Source organism: Chiloscyllium plagiosum, chromosome 1 (genome assembly GCF_004010195.1).
Source record: "Chiloscyllium plagiosum isolate BGI_BamShark_2017 chromosome 1, ASM401019v2, whole genome shotgun sequence".
NCBI lineage: Eukaryota > Metazoa > Chordata > Chondrichthyes > Orectolobiformes > Hemiscylliidae > Chiloscyllium > Chiloscyllium plagiosum.
The window spans coordinates 77,770,496-77,787,879 of NC_057710.1; the positions used below are offsets into that span (position 1 = coordinate 77,770,496).

A 17,384-nucleotide genomic window follows, 5' to 3' on the forward strand; every position below is an offset into this window, starting at 1 on the left:
CTAATAGTAAAACATGGTTTTCTTTCTCATGGTGAAAGTGACATAATAAGTAGATCAATAACATTTTTCAGATTAAATGTAGGCATGTAAAGCGTTAAGAGAAAATGACATATTTAAAAGGTCTTGAATTTCAATACAAGTTGTCTTGATCTTTCGCCAAACCTACAGCAAAAGATGGAGAAATGCACATTGAAATTCAAGGACACAGTATCCACAAAGTACTTGAGCATAATAGTTCGGCTAATGTATTTCTGAATTAGTTTCTTGCAACATTCAACTATCGCATTCACAAAGACACTAAGAGGCAATTCATTTTCACAATTTATTACCAATGCAAAGTAAGAGAGTGTATGCTAATGGAAGTTTCATTTAAAAACCATTGCACCACATAAAGAGAGCTTTACAAAGTCATTGTCAGGTTTTGCAAAGTTTTGGTTCTAAAAATTCAGTAGGTCCCCTTTCACAGAGAAATAAATCCACACAATTTACAATTAGAAATTTAATCACTCACTGTTAAGACATTTTTATGCATCAGACCCAAACAACATAGCGAAACAAACCTACTCATTCACACCAACTTGGCATTATGGTACATTCGGTAAAATATTTAGGGTGAAATGTTTAAATTTACTGGAAATAATAAAATTAAGTGTAAACCCCCAATCCCTAGTTTGCACATAACTGTCAGGGTATGCCAATGTCAATGCAAGTGATTAACAGCACTAAAATTCTGAAAAAAATCCACATAATATCTACAAAATCTAGTTTAAACTATTTAAATCAGAACTGTACATTAAATTTACAAAAGAAATCGCAGGACAGGAAAAAGTCTTTTAAAAAATTAATCTCTGTATTATTAGAACTACATAAATACAGACCAAGAATACCACAATGATAAGGTGTTTTGTTATTATAATAGCAGATATCAAAATCCTTCAATATTCTGCATGTTGATACTGATACAAAACCACATTCGGAAATGGCACAGCCAATGTAAATGCAATTTGTTAAGTCCAGTTCCAGTAACTCAGGTAAAAGTAACTGATGTGTAGAACCATGCTGCATGATCCAGTGCAGCCATGCTGGAATTAGCTCAACAACACTTGCAAATCAATATGCAAAAACAACATTGAGTACTTGTCAAATATAGAAGCTGGAGCATGATGCATTTCAGTTAAAGCCCAGGCACTTTAATTTTTGTTAATCATCAGACTTCTGTGTGTTGTTGAGAATCCAGTGGTGGAATAGTCACATCATCAAAGTGGCCTTCATCCCCACTTTCATAGTCACTCATCATGACTTCAGATTCTTCCATCTCACAGCAAGCTGAAACATCAGAGCAAGAGGCAGTAGTGGATGTATACACAGACATAGACATGTTATCCATAGTGGGTGGTTCAAAGTCATCATTGTATGTTAAAGAGTAGGATGGGTAGGTTCCCCTGTAATTGCTTCCAGCAGGGACTGCACTCTGAGGTTCTGAGAGGTCTGCAGAATAATGGTGATGGGGTAGATATTGATTCATGTTAAAATGCTGTCTATTTTGCGATGCTGAATTCAGACTTCCAGCCATGGGCATGTCCCGGGGTGGCTGTAAGGAATCAAACTCATTGTACTCCGGTGGCAGTGGTGGCAACTCCTCGTGAATTGGAAAATCATCTGGTGGAGGCGGGAAATCACTTTCAATGTCATATCCTCCAGGGTAGTAGTCTGTGTCAATGGCATTAGGATCAGAGTAAAGAGGGGCTGGGTGTTCCACTACCTCATACTGTGGGTACTCCTGGATACCAGGGAGCTGAACATTTGGCATCCAATCAGAAGTGTCCCAGTGATATGCTTTTGCACAGAAAAGGAGAAAAATTAGAATATTTAGCTTTGAACCAGACCTTTAGTATCATACAAAAATCAAGAACAAAATGTAATTTATACAGAATTGGTAATTAATGTTAGTGCTGATTGAAGTCTCCAAAGTGCAGCAGAACACAGTTGAGATGGCACAACCCATTACAAATGACAGACAAATACATTTTAACCTTGATGCTTTAAAATGACATCAATTGACAGCCAGCACACAACCATAACAAATGTACATGGATTTAAATTAGCGAGCAATGTTATTCTGGTTATATTACAAATACAGTGGCTGCTGTGCTTGGATAGAAAATGCTGAAGTAGGATTTAAAAGGTAAATCTTATTGATTTTCTACAACACACATTAATGACTTAAACCAAACATATGAATAATGGATTAACTTCCTTGCCGCTATGCAAATCAACGTGCAGTGAATGTTAAAGTGAAAGAGGCCCAGTTGTGAGTATGAGAGAATAAAGGCATGCAGACAAAAGTCACCTCTTGAGTTCTTGAGGTCATGACCCGCAAAAGTTTCTTTAGATGGGAAAGAGCAGTAAAGGGAAGAAAACATGAAATATTAAAGCACCAGAATTCTAAAGAAAGGTCTACACAGCATTCCATGTGCTTGCTTGCAACAAACAATTTAATCACCTGCTTGCTACATACGTACACTTTAAAGCAGTTAAGTGCTGTTTACCAGAAGTGATGTTTTAAAACCTTTTCACAATACGATATAGATGGCTGTGAAAATTCCCTAGCTCAATGACAAAATAAATATGACTTTCTCAAACTAAAATGCCTTTCACGTAACTACAGCTGAGACACAAATAAATAGTAGAAAACACCAATGAATTTAACAAAGAAAATACTCCAGGAAAATACAACAATCTAATAATGGAACAATCAGTCAAAAGTACTCATTGGACAATTTTCTCTCGAAGTAATAAGTTGCCTAACTATTAGGAGAAGGTATTAAGGTTAGGTAGTTAAACAAAATATTCTGAGCATTCTACTCCATTACAAAGTTGGACACTTGTACATCATTCATGGAAATAACAGGCGATTCCTGCCAGGACACATTGTTAAACCAAAGAGACTAAACAGTTCTGTCCACAATCATAATTCACAACTTGTGTGGGTTCCACTTCCACCAGAGTTTATTCATGGGGCACTATCTACCTGCAAAATGCTACAGTCAGGTGCAGAACTGACTGCCATGCCAGTGGATTACATCATTTGGCTATTTTCCATGATGCAAGAAAGAAGCAAACATTAGACCAGCTCTTCCTGGTTTATGGGGTGCACAATAAAATTGATCACTAAGACTGGGAAATCTTCAAATTATGGGTTTGTGTGCCACAAATACAATTAGATCATAACCCGCACTCCTCACATTTATACCGAGGAAAAAGACAACTATGCTCCTTTCTCAGTAAAATGTACGCAAAATAATTTTTTGATCTTTTAAAGGAAGTAGGGGTGTGAGTTGAATGGGAAATGGGGAGTATATCGTGCTTACCAGACCAGCAGCTCCTACATCACAAGACTTCAATCTGGCACACATGCCCCCTTACTCCCTCCTTGGGATCTTGGTGTCCATGTACACAGATCTCTGAAAGTTGCCACCCAGGTAAATAGTGCAGTGAGGAAGGCATATGGCGTACTGGCTTTTATTGGTAGAGGAATTGAGTTCCGGAGTCCTGAGGTCATGATGCAGTTGTATAAGACTCTGGTGCGGCCGCATCTGGAATATTGTGTGCAGTTTTGGTCGCCATACTATAGGAAGGATGTGGAGGCACTCGAACGGGTGCAGAGGAGGTTTACCAGGATGTTGCCTGGTATGGAAGGAAGATCGTATGAGGAAAGACTGAGACACTTGGGGCTGTTTTCATTAGAGAAAAGAAGGTTTAGGGGTGACTTGATTGAGGTGTACAAGATGATTAGGGGGTTAGATAGGGTTGACAGTGTGAACCTTTTCCCGCGTATGGAGTCGGGTATTACAAGGGGGCATAGCTTTAAATTAAGGGGGGGTAGATATAGGACTGAAGTTAGGGGTAGGTTCTTCACTCAGCGAGTCGTAAGTTCATGGAATGCCCTGCCAGTAGCAGTGGTGGACTCTCCCTCTTTATGGGCATTTAAGCGGGCATTGGATAGGTATATGGAGGATAGTGGATTAGTATAGGTTAGGTGGCCTTGGATCGGCGCAACATCGAGGGCCAAAGGGCCTGTACTGCGCTGTATTCTTCTATGTTCGACCCCTGTCCCAGTGAAACATCAGTCTTTAGTCAAATGTCTATTATTAAAATAGTCAATACTGCAGTAATATCTGGGGGTGGCCTTAATCAGAGAGTGGGATTTTCATACCCGAGGGAACAGAAATCCTGCCAGTAATTCTCTCAGCAATGATAGCACATACTGGGTACTGCCATTCTAAAAGAAATCTCAGGAAAAGATACCACTGAAAGTAGAGTAAGGGAGGTCTGGAGCTTTGGGCCCCAGGACTTCAGAAAGATTTGGATGTGTGTGGAATTGTGTTCTGGGACTAGGAGAAGTGGGTGGGTACGGGCAGGGAAATGGAGGTGTGGATCACAAAAGACTGGTTCCATCTAGTTGGAGGGATCCCAATGTGAACAGAACATGACTTAAAAAGGTGATACACCCCTTCCTTCCTGCCCATTGACCAGCAGCTTTGGAAGACTGCACTGGCCTCTTGGTTGACTTTCCCCACCTATTGGGGAAATAGAGGCACAAATGGGGCTCCTAATTGATAACTGGCTGGTCAAGGACATTAACAGGTGTAAGCCTGGGCAAGCTGATGTTTGCCTTACCAACCCACCACATTGTGGGACACGTTGGGGTGCATCGGAAGGTGGCAGGTCATTCACCATTCCTATTTTATGTGTGTTCCCCACACCAGACCTGCAGATACAGCTGGCAGAGAACTGTAAAATGTCTCTCAGGATTTATCTCAGCTTTACCTTACAGTAGGTCTTTGGTCTACCAGAGTTTAAGACAAAATTTTGTGCAGAGTGGAACAAAATAATGGATTTTAAATGCTTTAGACCCACTGAATGTGTGCACTTAGGTACACTTTGAACTTGAATATTTAACAGAAGACCAGCATACCTCACTAAACTTTGGCAACTTATGCTGTTATTGCTCCTCCAAGTCACTGTTTAAAAAAACACCACATGTCTTAAATGGTTGCTAAGCAATTAGATACTATATTTTCCTGGAGAATACCTGTAGTCTATTTTTATAGCATGGTACACAACCCGGAGAGAGAGATAACTAACAAATAGGAGGCAAGCAAATAAAAATGCCAAAGTTATGAGTGAATTTACAACAGACCATATGCTCCTGAACATGCACTGTTCCAAAACCAAGTATGGAACTAGCTCCATTGTGAGGACAATCCTATTCTTTTACACTTCTAGATGGAAAAAAAGGGAAGAGAAAATATGCTGGATACAGAGGAAAGAAACTCAAGCTGCCATCGTTGTTGTTTGGTGAATGACTTGGGAAAATGTAATGTTTTCTACCAATGCTTACGACTCTTATTGGAAAAAGGAAATTAAAATTCTGGATATATTCATAATTAATGATAGCCAAACCCCTGCTACATGGATAAACAGCACTCTCACTGCATTTACATACGTGTTAAAGACATACAAGAGTTTAATTAACCACAATACACTTATAACTGAGCTTTGTAAAAAAAAATATACCTTCTTTTTCTACCGAGTCAACAACTGTATTGACAAGGTGTATTACAGTCACTATGGAAGCTTGCAGGAGGATTGGGAAGGAGTAGATTGAAATAAATTTACAATTAGTACAAAAATTTAAAATACATTCATATCATTTTTATTCTAGCTGGCTGTTGTTTAGAATACAAATTTACAAACCTACAGCCAAAAATTTATTTTCAGTAACAAGAATATGATTAGAACATAATGGAATCATTAGCAATGCCCAAACATCTGATGGGTTCACCTCAGCTTATGAGGCATTTGGTAATCAGTAGGTTCTCTGGCTACTCTTTGATTATGGTTTTGTTAGCGAGATATGTACTTCTGGATTGTTTCTGTAAGCTTCACAGAAAACTCACAAGGAATGCAGTCAAGCACAAAAAAAATCAATATTCCCTATTGCCACAAGTGGATATAACAGCTAATTTAAGCTGATGTTCCTATTTAGTTCGGAGTGAAAGGTGTCTGAGAGTTAAAAGAAATACAAGAAAATATTAATTTCCTGAGGAAAATTTGAGAGAGAGAGATGTTTGTAGTTGTGATGCTTTTTAACACTGTGACAGTTCTTGTAGTTGCAAAAACCCAAGAACAGAGGTTAGAAAAACCATAACATAGATACTGAGAATAACTACATACTTTCAAAAACTAATATCAACGAGGACAGTTTTTTTAAAAACAGGGTTAAATGTCGCTGTTCTTACACGCTGGAGAATTTAATTGCTAGGCACTCCCATCTGTGAGCAATTAATACATAGATTGCTATGCAGTTCACCTACAAAGCCCCATGTTGACATTTTCAGGAACATAACTGGAAACAGACTTTCTTGGTGATCACTGCTTACTTTACAAAGATGTTTGTTTCTCAAGTCTAAAGTACTGCATTAAACATAATATGCTACTGAATTCAAAACTACACAACTATTATCTTTGGAATGCACTTCCGGTTTCCTGCTGAAAGACTGTAAATTAATTCATATTTACTAGCAACTTTACAAAACAATGAAAAAAGCGATAATGGAATCCTCGATAAAGATAAAGGAAAATAATCAACGAGTAACTATGGAAAGTCTTTACCGATGAAAGTGATTAGATTGAGCAAAACAAATACATTTCAAAAACATTCATGCAAGAAAGTTGCCAAATTTCTCTATAAAGTTACATAAATATTTGTAATTTTTAGTTGGTAGCATTTTCAACTATTACGGATTCAAAGAACAAAAATATTGCAAATTGACAAGGAAAACAAAACTAAATTAAAATCATGAAAAATAGTCAAATTTTGCCACACCATGTATTGTAATGCTTAGATCTTCTACCATTGCCAATTTGATTTATCATTTGAGTTCAACTCAACAGACAACAGAATACCAATTTCAAAAAGGTGCTGAAGATATTCAAAGTATTTTAAAGATTGATCTCTCTCTGCAAAATCTACTTTATGTTAAATATTGACGTAACACTTGGGATTTACTTGTAGTTTATTTCAATGTTTTGCGGTGAACAAACAGACAAGGAATTTTCTATGTCTATAGAACAACAAAACGTAGAAGTAATAGGGTATTTGGCCCATCATGTCTACTCCAAAATATAACAAAATCAAAAGGTTGATCTGATAATCCTCAACTCCATTTTCCTGCCTTTGACCCAGAACTCGTGATGCCTTACTGATTAAAGGCTGATATCAGCTTGGATAATACTTCATGACTCAACCTCAACAACCTTCTATGGAAAGAATTCCACAGACTGGCTACCCTCAGAAAAAAATTACCTCTCATCTCTACCTTAAATGGTCGACCCATTACACTGTGATTACACTTTGATTCTAGACTCTCCCAAACAAGGAAACGTCCTCTCTGTATCTACCATCTCAAGCCCCCTAAGAACCTTACATGATTTAATTAAGGTCACTTTTCATTCTTCTGAACTCCAATGAGTTCAAGAGCAATGTGCTCAAGTTCTCTCCACCAGAAAACTCCCCAATGCCTAGAATCAACTAAATGAACCTTGTCTGGACTGTCTTCAATGCCAGTATATCTTTCCTTAGATAAAGGGACCAAAACTGTGCACAGAATTCACAATGTGGTCTAACTCATGCCTTGTACAGTTTTAGCAGGACTTCTCTACTTTTATATTTAATTACTTTTGAAATAACGGTTACCAAAACATTTTGTTCTCCATATTATCAGCTGAACTTGGATACTAGCTTCTGTGATTCATACATGAACATTCCTGAATCTATGCTACTGCTTTCTGCGGTCTTTCATCATTTAAATAATATTCCTGTTCCTCTATTGTTCCTGTCAAAGTGCATGACCTCTCATTCTTAACACAATATTCCATCTACCAAACCTTTGCCCATTCACTTAGCCTGTCTTCTTCTGTAGACACTGTGTTATCCTCACTCTTGCCTCGCCACCTATTTTTCTGACATCTGCAAACTTGACAATAGTTATTCTCTTCTGTCATCCCAGTCATTATTATATATAAATAATAGTAGCCCCAGCACTGATACCTGTGGAACTTCACAGGCTGCCATCATGAATCTGCCCCTTCATACAACTGTTTTCGGTTAGTTAGCCAATCCTCTATCCATGTCAATATACTATCCTGTACAGGTGTTCTTATCTTAAGTCGTCATGTATGTGGCACTTTATTGAATGCCTTTTGGAATCTGTGGCATTCCTTACCACAGAGGGCTATCAAGGATGGGTCATTTATAAATTCAAGGCAGAGATAAATAAATGTTTCATCAGTAAGAGAATGGAGTGATATGGGGTAAAGCAGGCAACAGGAGTTTTAACTGCCAGAACCTTGTTGAATGATGGAGTTGGTTCAATGGACTGATTCCAGCTCTGATCTCCAGCATCTGCAGACCTCACTTTCTCCTCAATGGACTGAATAGCCTACTTCTAGTCACATAAGTCTTATGGTCTTGAGTAGCAGTGAGCATAATTCTTTTCTTAATGGCTAATGAAAAGTGGTTCCCTAGTCTGCAGGTACTGACTCAATTTTGTGAAATTAATTCCAACTAATATAAAGTAGGAATTTTTTTGCCAGCTCATGGTTCTAGCTTGACAGATTACGGAACTTAGACATTGAGAGTGAGGAATCTCAGCACAGTAATGGAAGAAATGTTGTTCCAGTGTTTTACAGAATCAGGAATGATCTGAGGAAGAGGAGCATGACACAGAAATCTGAGAGCTAAAGTCCAGAGTTTACATGTAAATAGAAAGTCAAACTGTTAAGACACCTTTCTTTAAACTGGACAGGAGCTTAAGCTTGCATGAAGGATATATAAATACATTACTACATTCAATATTACTTATGTAAATCTGGATAAAAAAGCTGCATGTAATTCCTTGAGTAATATTTCAAAACCTGAAACATTAGTTAAATCACTTACCAGTTAATATGGCAAGGCAGGCAATGTATTGCAGCTGTACTATGTGGGAGCTGGTGGATACCACTGTGATTTATAGCAACCACATTGTATTAAGTGCCTGCAGCTCAAGAAATGTTGGTTCAGAGTTGATAAACCGGAAGCCCCAGCTTCAGCTTCTACAAATCATTACATTGCAAAGTACAGGACTGAGGGGACATGTTCTGGAATAGTCAGTGCCTGGATTGGATTGGATATTGGAGTGCTAGGTGAGATTGCTTAAGAATCTAAGAATTAGTTAACACTTAAGAATTTAGAAGCACCTTTTAACAGCTGTGAATGTTATGTGGAAGAACCGGGAGAAAGGATCCTACTGGACGTTGGCAGTGATATTGGACTGGTTACTGAAGTCTGCAATTCAGTAGAGACTACTCAGTAAAGTATAACCATGCTGTGGAATTTGTAGCCATATCAACAATTGAAGTAGGGACATTATTTCTGTAGTTTAGTTTATTAGTGACCTACTGAACAGCACTTCAGAGTTATAAAGCATGGAAATAGACACTTCAGTCCAACTAGTCCATGCAAACCATCTTCCCAAGCTAAACTGATCTCACTAGTCTGCATTTGGCCCTCATCTCTCCAAATCTTTCCTATTCAGGTAGTCATACAAATGTCTTTTAAATATTGTAACTGTCCCAGCAATCCACCACTTCCTCTGGCAGTTCACTCCACAAACAAGCCACCCTGTGTAAAAAGGTTGGCCCTCGTCTCCTTTTTAAAATCTTTCTCCTCTCACCTTAAAAAATGCCTTCTAATTTTAAACTTCCCTACCCTAGGGAAAAAGACCCTTGCTATTCACACTTTGTCTATGCCCCTCATGATTGTATAAATCTCTCGAAGATCACCCCTTAACCTCTTATGCTCCAGTGAAAAAAGTCTCAGCCTATCTAGTCTATTTTTATAGCTCAAACCGTTCATTCCCATCAACATCTTGGTTAATTTTTTCTGAAACCTGTCTAACTTAACAACATCTTTCCTATAACAGGTTGATCAGAACTGCACACAGTGCTCCAGAAGAGACCTCACCAGCATCTTGCACAACCTCAACATGATACTGCAACTCATATACTCAAAATGTCTGAGCAATGAAGGCAAGCGTGCTAAATTCCTTTTTAAAGAAGGGCTTATGCTCGAAACGTCGATTCTCCTGTTCCCTGGATGCTGCCTGACCTGCTGCGCTTTTCCAGCAACACATTTTCAGCACTATACTACCAAGTTTGGTGTCATTTGCAAACTTACTAACCATACCTCTGATTTTCTCACTGAAACTGTTTCTATGAATAACAACCAAAAGTGGACCAATATCGATCCCTGTGCAATGCCACTGGTCGCAAAGGTCTGGTCTAAAAAACAACTCTCCACCACCATCCTCTGTCTCCTACCATCAAGCCAATTTTTATTTCCCATTAACAATTTCACCCTGACTTCCACGTAATCTAACTTTACTAATTAGTCTACCATGTGGAACCTTGTCAAAGGCTTTTGAAAAATCCATGTCAACAATGTCTACTGCTCTGCCCTAAACTTTTTGGGTACTTCCTCAAATAACTCAATTGAGCTGGAGGCATGATTTCCCATTCACAAACCATGCTGACTATCCCTAATCAGTCCTTGCCTCTCAAAAAGCAAGTAAATCCTATCTCAATTATGGCCAAATATGTACCCACCACCAATGTCAGACTCAAGGTCTATTTTGTCCCCAGGCTTCTCCTTACTGTCTTTCTTAAATAAAGGCACAACATTAGCCACCCTCCAAACCTCTGGCACCTCATCCATGTTTATAAATGTTACAGATATTTCTGAAAGGGGCCTTGCAATTTCTTCTAACTTCCCACAATGCCCTGGCATACACTTGATTAGATCCCGGAGATTTATGATTGGATTAGATTAGATTTCCTACAATGTGGAAACAAGCCCTTTGGCCCAACCAGTCCGCACCGATCCTCCGAAAACTAACCCACCCAGACCCATTTCCCTCCGACAAATGCAGCTCACACTGTGGGCAATTTAGCATGGCCAATTCACCTGACCTGCACATCTTTGGACTGTGGGAGGAAGCCGGAGCACCCAGAGGAAACCCACGCAGACATGGGGAGAATGTGCAAACTCCACACAGATAGACAGTCGCCAGAGACTAGAATTGAACCATATCCACCTTCGGGTTTTCTAAGACCTCCATCATTTCATCGTTTGTAGTGTGAACGATTTTCAAAATATCAATATATATTTCAGAGTTCTCTAGCCTCCATTTCTTTCTCCACAGTAAAAGCCGATGTGAAACATTCATTTAATCCTGAGATTCAACGCATTGATGACCTTGTTAACCTTTAAGGGGCTGTATTCTCTCTAGGTGCTCTTTTACTCTTAACGTACTTGCAGAATCTCTTTGGATAATCCTTAAGTTTATCTGCTAAGGTATTGCACATCCCCTTTATACTTACCTGATTTCCTTAAGAATGCCCCTACACTCTTTATACTCAAGAGATTCATTTGATCCCAGTTGTCTATATCTAATATATGATTCTTCCTTATTCTTGACTAGAGCCTCAATATTGTTATTCATCCATTATTCCCTAATCTTACCAGCCTTACCCTTCACTCTAACAGGATTGTAATGTTTCTGAACTCTAGTTATCACACTTTGAAAGCCTCCCACTAGTCAGTCATCCCTTCACCTGTGAACAATCTACTCCAATAAACTTTTGAAAATCTTGTCTCATGCCATTAACATTTGCCTTATTCCCAACTCAGAACTTCAACTTTTATGGAAAGCTTATTCTTTTCCAAAAACTATTTTAGAATTATGATCACTAGTCCCCCAAACAGCTCCCCTTTTAGCACTTCTGTCACTTGCCTTGCTTTATTTTCCAAGAGGTGGTCAAGTTTTGCTCCTTTTCTAGTAGGTAAATGTTTGTATTAATAAAGGAAATTTTCTTGAACACATTTAACAAATTCCTCATCATCCAAGCCTTTAACATTATGGCAGTCCCAGACAATGTTGGAAAATTAAAATCTCCTACTATTACGACGCTATTATTGGGGCATATATCTGAGATCTCTCTATATATCTGCTCCTCAATTTCCCTCTGACTATGGGAGAGCCAATCGTATAATCCTGTTAAGGCCATCTTCCCTTTATTTCTAGTTTATATCCAAATTGTTTCATTGGACACTGTCTCATAAATATCTTCTAATGAGTGTGATTTTAATTTGTTCAAATCTTTAAAACATGAAATCTTGTGCAGTTCCTTTAAGGTGGCCATTGAGATTTCAAAAATATTTATGAGGATCATGCCAAAGATAATCTCTGTAACTACTTGAACCACAAGAAAATTAGCATCAGCTACAGCTGATAGTGAGTTAAAAGCCTGACTGAAACTTTGGTGTGGGAGAAATGGTTGTAAATGGAATACTGACACCGAGGTGAAAGAGGAAGTTAAATCTATGGGAAAAAGGCGGCTATATTGTTGGGAAAGAATTTGCTTGAAACATGCTGGAAGCAATATCCTAGCTATAGAAAATGCTTTACACTAAACAGAGGGAGAGGACAAAGGGAGAGGTTTAATGAGAAGGATCAAAACAATAAAGCATAGTAACAGGGATAAAGATAACTAGAGTGCAAATGAATGGGACAGAGTCATACAAATAAAGATGGAATAGAAAAGCATGGTGAAAAAACAAAAGGTTCCATAACCAACGGCTTGCAACATTTATATTAAGATTAAAGAATCAATAGCTCAAATAGAAATAAATGGTTTATACAGCTTTTACTGAAATGTGGTTGCAAAAGAACAGAATAATTAAGGATATTAAGGCACAGATTTTAAATATGTAAGTTTTATTAGTCTTCACAGTTGAAAACACAGAAAGCACCCGAGAAAGGGTAGGCTCAATGGGAAAAAGGGAGGGAGAAATTTAAAACAATCACTATTTCTAGAGGACAGAAAAGTAAAAATACTGAAATCAAAGGCTGACGAGTCCTTTGGACCTGGTGGCCTACATCAGAGGTTTGAAAAGAAGTGGCTGTAAAGGTAATGGATGCATTGGTTGTAATTATTTAAGGTTTCCTAACGCTACAAACATTCTAATGCTTTCCTGGTCAGTCTCTTGTCCTGCTCTATCATGTACTGTAAAATTATTGAAAAGTCATTCTCCTGGTTCCTGCCTTACTTGCATCCCATTTTGTCTATCATGACTCAAGCCAGTGTTTCCAAAATTTTCTCTCCACAACCCCATTTTGAACCTTAAAAATTATTGTGGTCCCTGGGTGACAATTGAGAGAATGGAGTTCAGATATTATCATATGGTCACAACGCCCCATCAACCCCTGCTGCCTCAGACATGTGACCCCATTCATATTTTCCAAAAATGGTGTATCAGAAATGTGTTGCAAGATTCCCATTTTAACTAATTTTGGACAGTTTCAGTTTTGCTCCTACTTTACACGTTGAAGCAACAAGCTGTGTCTAACTGAGCATTAATTGGCCAGTTCCACAGAAAGACTTTTCAGAGCAAAGTCCTTTGAGATAACATTCAGGATATCAACAAGCCAGCCTTTTGTCACCTGGCTCACCATGGAGACATGTAGCACATCTCTGGCCTTCTTTATGAGATCCATAGGGCCTCAACGATTTCCCTACAAAGCACCATGGATTCAGTCACCTACACTGAACACACTAAACACAAGACTTACCACCATGGATATAGTTTACATTTTCAAACTTGAATTGTCTCTCTATGGATTCAGTAGTTGAAAACTTTTTAAGGGAAATATTGCCCAGCAATATTCAGCCTCTTGTACTTCATTCAAGTGGCTCTAATTCATGTGCAATTTGACAGTGGCCACTGGCAGGTCATCCAACTGTGGAGACTATCTAAGCTGTGCCTAGATTGTTCCTGCTCTCGCCTTGCACACACATTCATACTAGCAGCAAATGTACAAACACGAGGGAAATATGAAGCAAATGTTTCTCCAAACAACTTTTGCCCCCTAATCCAAATCTGCAAGTGCGTCAGTACCAGAGTCAAGTTTGCCAAGCCCAAGTATAAAACAGCATTAGACTCTAACTTTACCTCTGAAGGGAAGCTCTACAAACTTAGCTTATGATGAATAGCTCAGAACCGGGACTGTCCAGCTCAGCTTTTTTTTTTTTAGGTGATCACTGTGGTCATCAATGAGAAAATTTTCTGAAATATTAGATTTTAAAAATAGAACTTGAAATTGAACCAAGTCGTAGCACTACCACAACTGCAGTTATTGTTTGGAACCCCACCCTTGTCCTATTGGTCACTACAATTCCCCACCAAGAACTGGTCTTTAGCTGGATGCTGACAAGCAGCAAGATGTTCAGCATCTGCAAAGCACAAGCTCCCTGTGAAGATGTAACAGCCGCCATAACGCATGTATAACATTGTCAGTGTGGCCCCAGGTCCAATTTCCAACTAGCCTCGGACACGTTGGCATGAAAAATGCCTTCAAGTTTATTTCTGAGCCTCTAAAATTGATTTCAAATGGAATATAGTGATAAATGTCTTCACTTGGAAGGACCTTGTGAGATCCTCTGAAGAAATCATGGCAGCTGGTAAGGAAAAATACTCAAAAAAATCGAACCATCTTTGCGCATTACAATCCATCTAAAGCCCAGCACGACAAGATGACAGCTCACTTAAAAGAAAATTAGATGGCATTTAAAATGGGCCACCAAATCACTATTGCAGAAGTCAATTTCCAAACCATAAGCTTTGACAAATATAGAGCTGATTCAAAATTCTTGATTTTGATCACTGCCATTTAGATGGATCAGTTTATATTCGTGAACTAAGCCTGCAACTTAGAGAAATGTCTTCTGGCATAGGCATGATAGGCCAAATGGCCTCCTTCTGTACATGTATCATTCTGACTCAGAACTTTGTATATGGGCCTTATGAAATCACAATTCTGATATTGCAAACCTAACACACTCTCAAGCGTTGTCACATCAAGCGCTCAAATTAATGTTCTCCAAACTACACATTACTTCAAGTGTGAAGTTAGCAATTAGTATCAAAGCAGGATACTGTAGCTTCACCGACAAAGTTCATTCATAGAACTTTTACAGGTCACTGATGAGTTTTAGAGCTAATTTTGGAAGTTCCATCTTCCCTCTTTAATGTGCTTCTTTGCATCATTAACTGCTGTCATGTTTGCAGCTTTTATACCAATAAAGCACAATAACCCAAGGCTGACCTCACATAAAATGACAGACAACTCCATCAATAGATTGCAACTTTGTTAATATTCTCATTTCACTAACACAAATTGAAGAAAAAATTTAGAGAACAGTGTTAAATGCGTCATGACCGCATTACACAGCATTTTATTTTGAACAGACCTATATGGACATGCTACAACGTATCTCTAAGGGAGGTGGGACACTGTCACTGTGCTACAAGATACTCAAGGGCTTACATCATTGTGATTATTTAATAACGTTTGTTAATATTAGCAGTCAAGATTAGTGACTCCTACGAGCCATATTACATTAAATCAGATAACTACAATATTTTTAAAACTACTGCTTTCATTGGAAATCTTTAGTTAACAATTAAAATATCAATATCAGGGAATTGCATTTCTCTCATGAACTTCCTCCATTAGTGCAAACTTGCAACCGAATACTCATTAAATTCGTTCCTACTGAGACCTAACCCAGATGGGAGATAAAAACCTCAGTGAAATTTACCAATAGCCACTTAAACATAATATAGAAATCTACTGAAATCCAAAAATTAAGAAGAAGCTGGAAGTCACTTCATGTGTATGATGTACATTCAATATGCAATATTCAAGATTTTTAGAGGGCTTTTTTTAAGTAATAATATAAACAGCCAATGAAACATCAGCTATTAATTGCAGGAAATGCATGTGTCTTCAGATAATTGTCAAGAACTGACAAAAAAAAAGCATTGAATTCCAGTAAATCTTTAGTGTCCTCTAAAAAAAGATGCACGGCTAACAGTTTGATATCTGAAAATTCTTACCATTGTCATCACATGATTCAGATTGGAAAGAGCTAAGGGACTGCACTTCTGAGATGCTTCCTCGGGTGTTAAAAGGATGACAAGCACTGTCCTCAAGAGGCTTCTTTGATAGACAGGGATCGAGATCCACCACTTTAGCTATTAGGTAGACAAAATCAATGTGAATTTTTTATTAAAAGTCTGAAAATCAAAATAAGACACTTGCTGCAATATACAAAACTGATATATGAAACAGATTTAAAGTGCGCACATTCGGAGGCGAGAGAGTTTGAAGAAGTCAAAGTTGGTTCAGCAGTTAACACTGCTGCCTCACAGCACCAGGGACTCAGGTTCGATTCCGGCCTCAGGCGACTGTGGAGTTTGCACATTGTCCCTACGTCTGCGTGGGTTTCTTCTGGGTGCTCCAGTTTCCTCCCACATTCCAAAAGATGTGCAGGTCAGGTGAATTGGTCATGCTAAATTGCCCATAGTGTTAGGTGAATTAGTCAGAGGTAAACTAGGGTAAATTAAAGTAAAAGCACTTTTGTCAGGTTTTTAAACTGTCAATGGCTAGCTAATGTTTCCTAATTCAATGGCTGCTTGATTAGCAAAAACAATATTTAATGGGTGCATGTCATAAAGCTACTTTTAAAATAACTGGCCTTTTTGAGCTGCTGATATTACTGTCAATTGAACAGTTAAGTGAGTTAGATCATAATTTCACATACTATTTGCAACCAATATTACTTTAAAAATGTTCTCAATAAAAGGAAAAGAGCAGAGAGATAAGTGGAAAGTTTTATTTTTAATTTGTTTATGGGATAGGAGATGTGCGAGGTGGGCCAGCATTTGTTGCTCATCAGTAATTGCTCTGGAGAAGGAGGTAATGCATGACCCTCTTGAACTACTATAAAACTTGGTGCATAGAGAAGCCCATAACACTGTTAAGGAAGAGATTTCCAGGATTTTCACCAGTGACAGTGAAGAAATAAACACCAAGTCACTTGATAAGGCTCCTCACGGTAGGCTATTGCACAAAATACGGAGGCATGGGATTGATGGTGATTTAGCGGTTTGGATCAGAAATCAGCTAGCTGAAAGACAGAGGGTGGAGGTTGATGGGAAATGTTCAACCTGGAGTTCTATTACTTGTGGTGTACTACAAGGATCCATTTTGGGTCCACTGCGGTTTGTCATTTATAAAAATGACCTGGATGAGGGCGTGGAAGGATAAATGAGCAAATTTGCAGATGACACTAAGATTGGTAGAGTTGTGGATAGTGCTGAAGGATGTGGTAGGTTACAGAGGGACATGGATAAGCTGCATAGCTGGGCTGAG

The 17,384-nt window shown here is 38.4% G+C and overlaps 1 protein-coding gene across 7 annotated transcripts in view; it reads right to left on the reverse strand.

The window, feature by feature from the left end:
* Nucleotides 1–308: 308 nt before the first annotated feature.
* fat1a (FAT atypical cadherin 1a) overlaps nucleotides 309–17,384 on the reverse strand; it is a 207,104-nt gene continuing 190,028 nt past the window's right edge. For 4 of the 7 annotated variants that reach the window (XM_043689861.1, XM_043689872.1, XM_043689853.1 and 1 more), the window contains exons 26-29: nucleotides 16,067–16,204; nucleotides 5,581–5,640; nucleotides 2,351–2,386; nucleotides 309–1,836 (exon numbers count right to left, since the gene is read on the reverse strand). In XM_043689861.1, the coding sequence (XP_043545796.1) occupies nucleotides 1,208–1,836; nucleotides 2,351–2,386; nucleotides 5,581–5,640; nucleotides 16,067–16,204 (863 nt within the window). In that variant the 3' untranslated portion in view covers nucleotides 309–1,207. The remainder of the gene's footprint in view (nucleotides 1,837–2,350; nucleotides 2,387–5,580; nucleotides 5,641–16,066; nucleotides 16,205–17,384) is intronic. The other 3 variants (XM_043689836.1, XM_043689827.1, XM_043689845.1) reach the window with 3 other exon arrangements.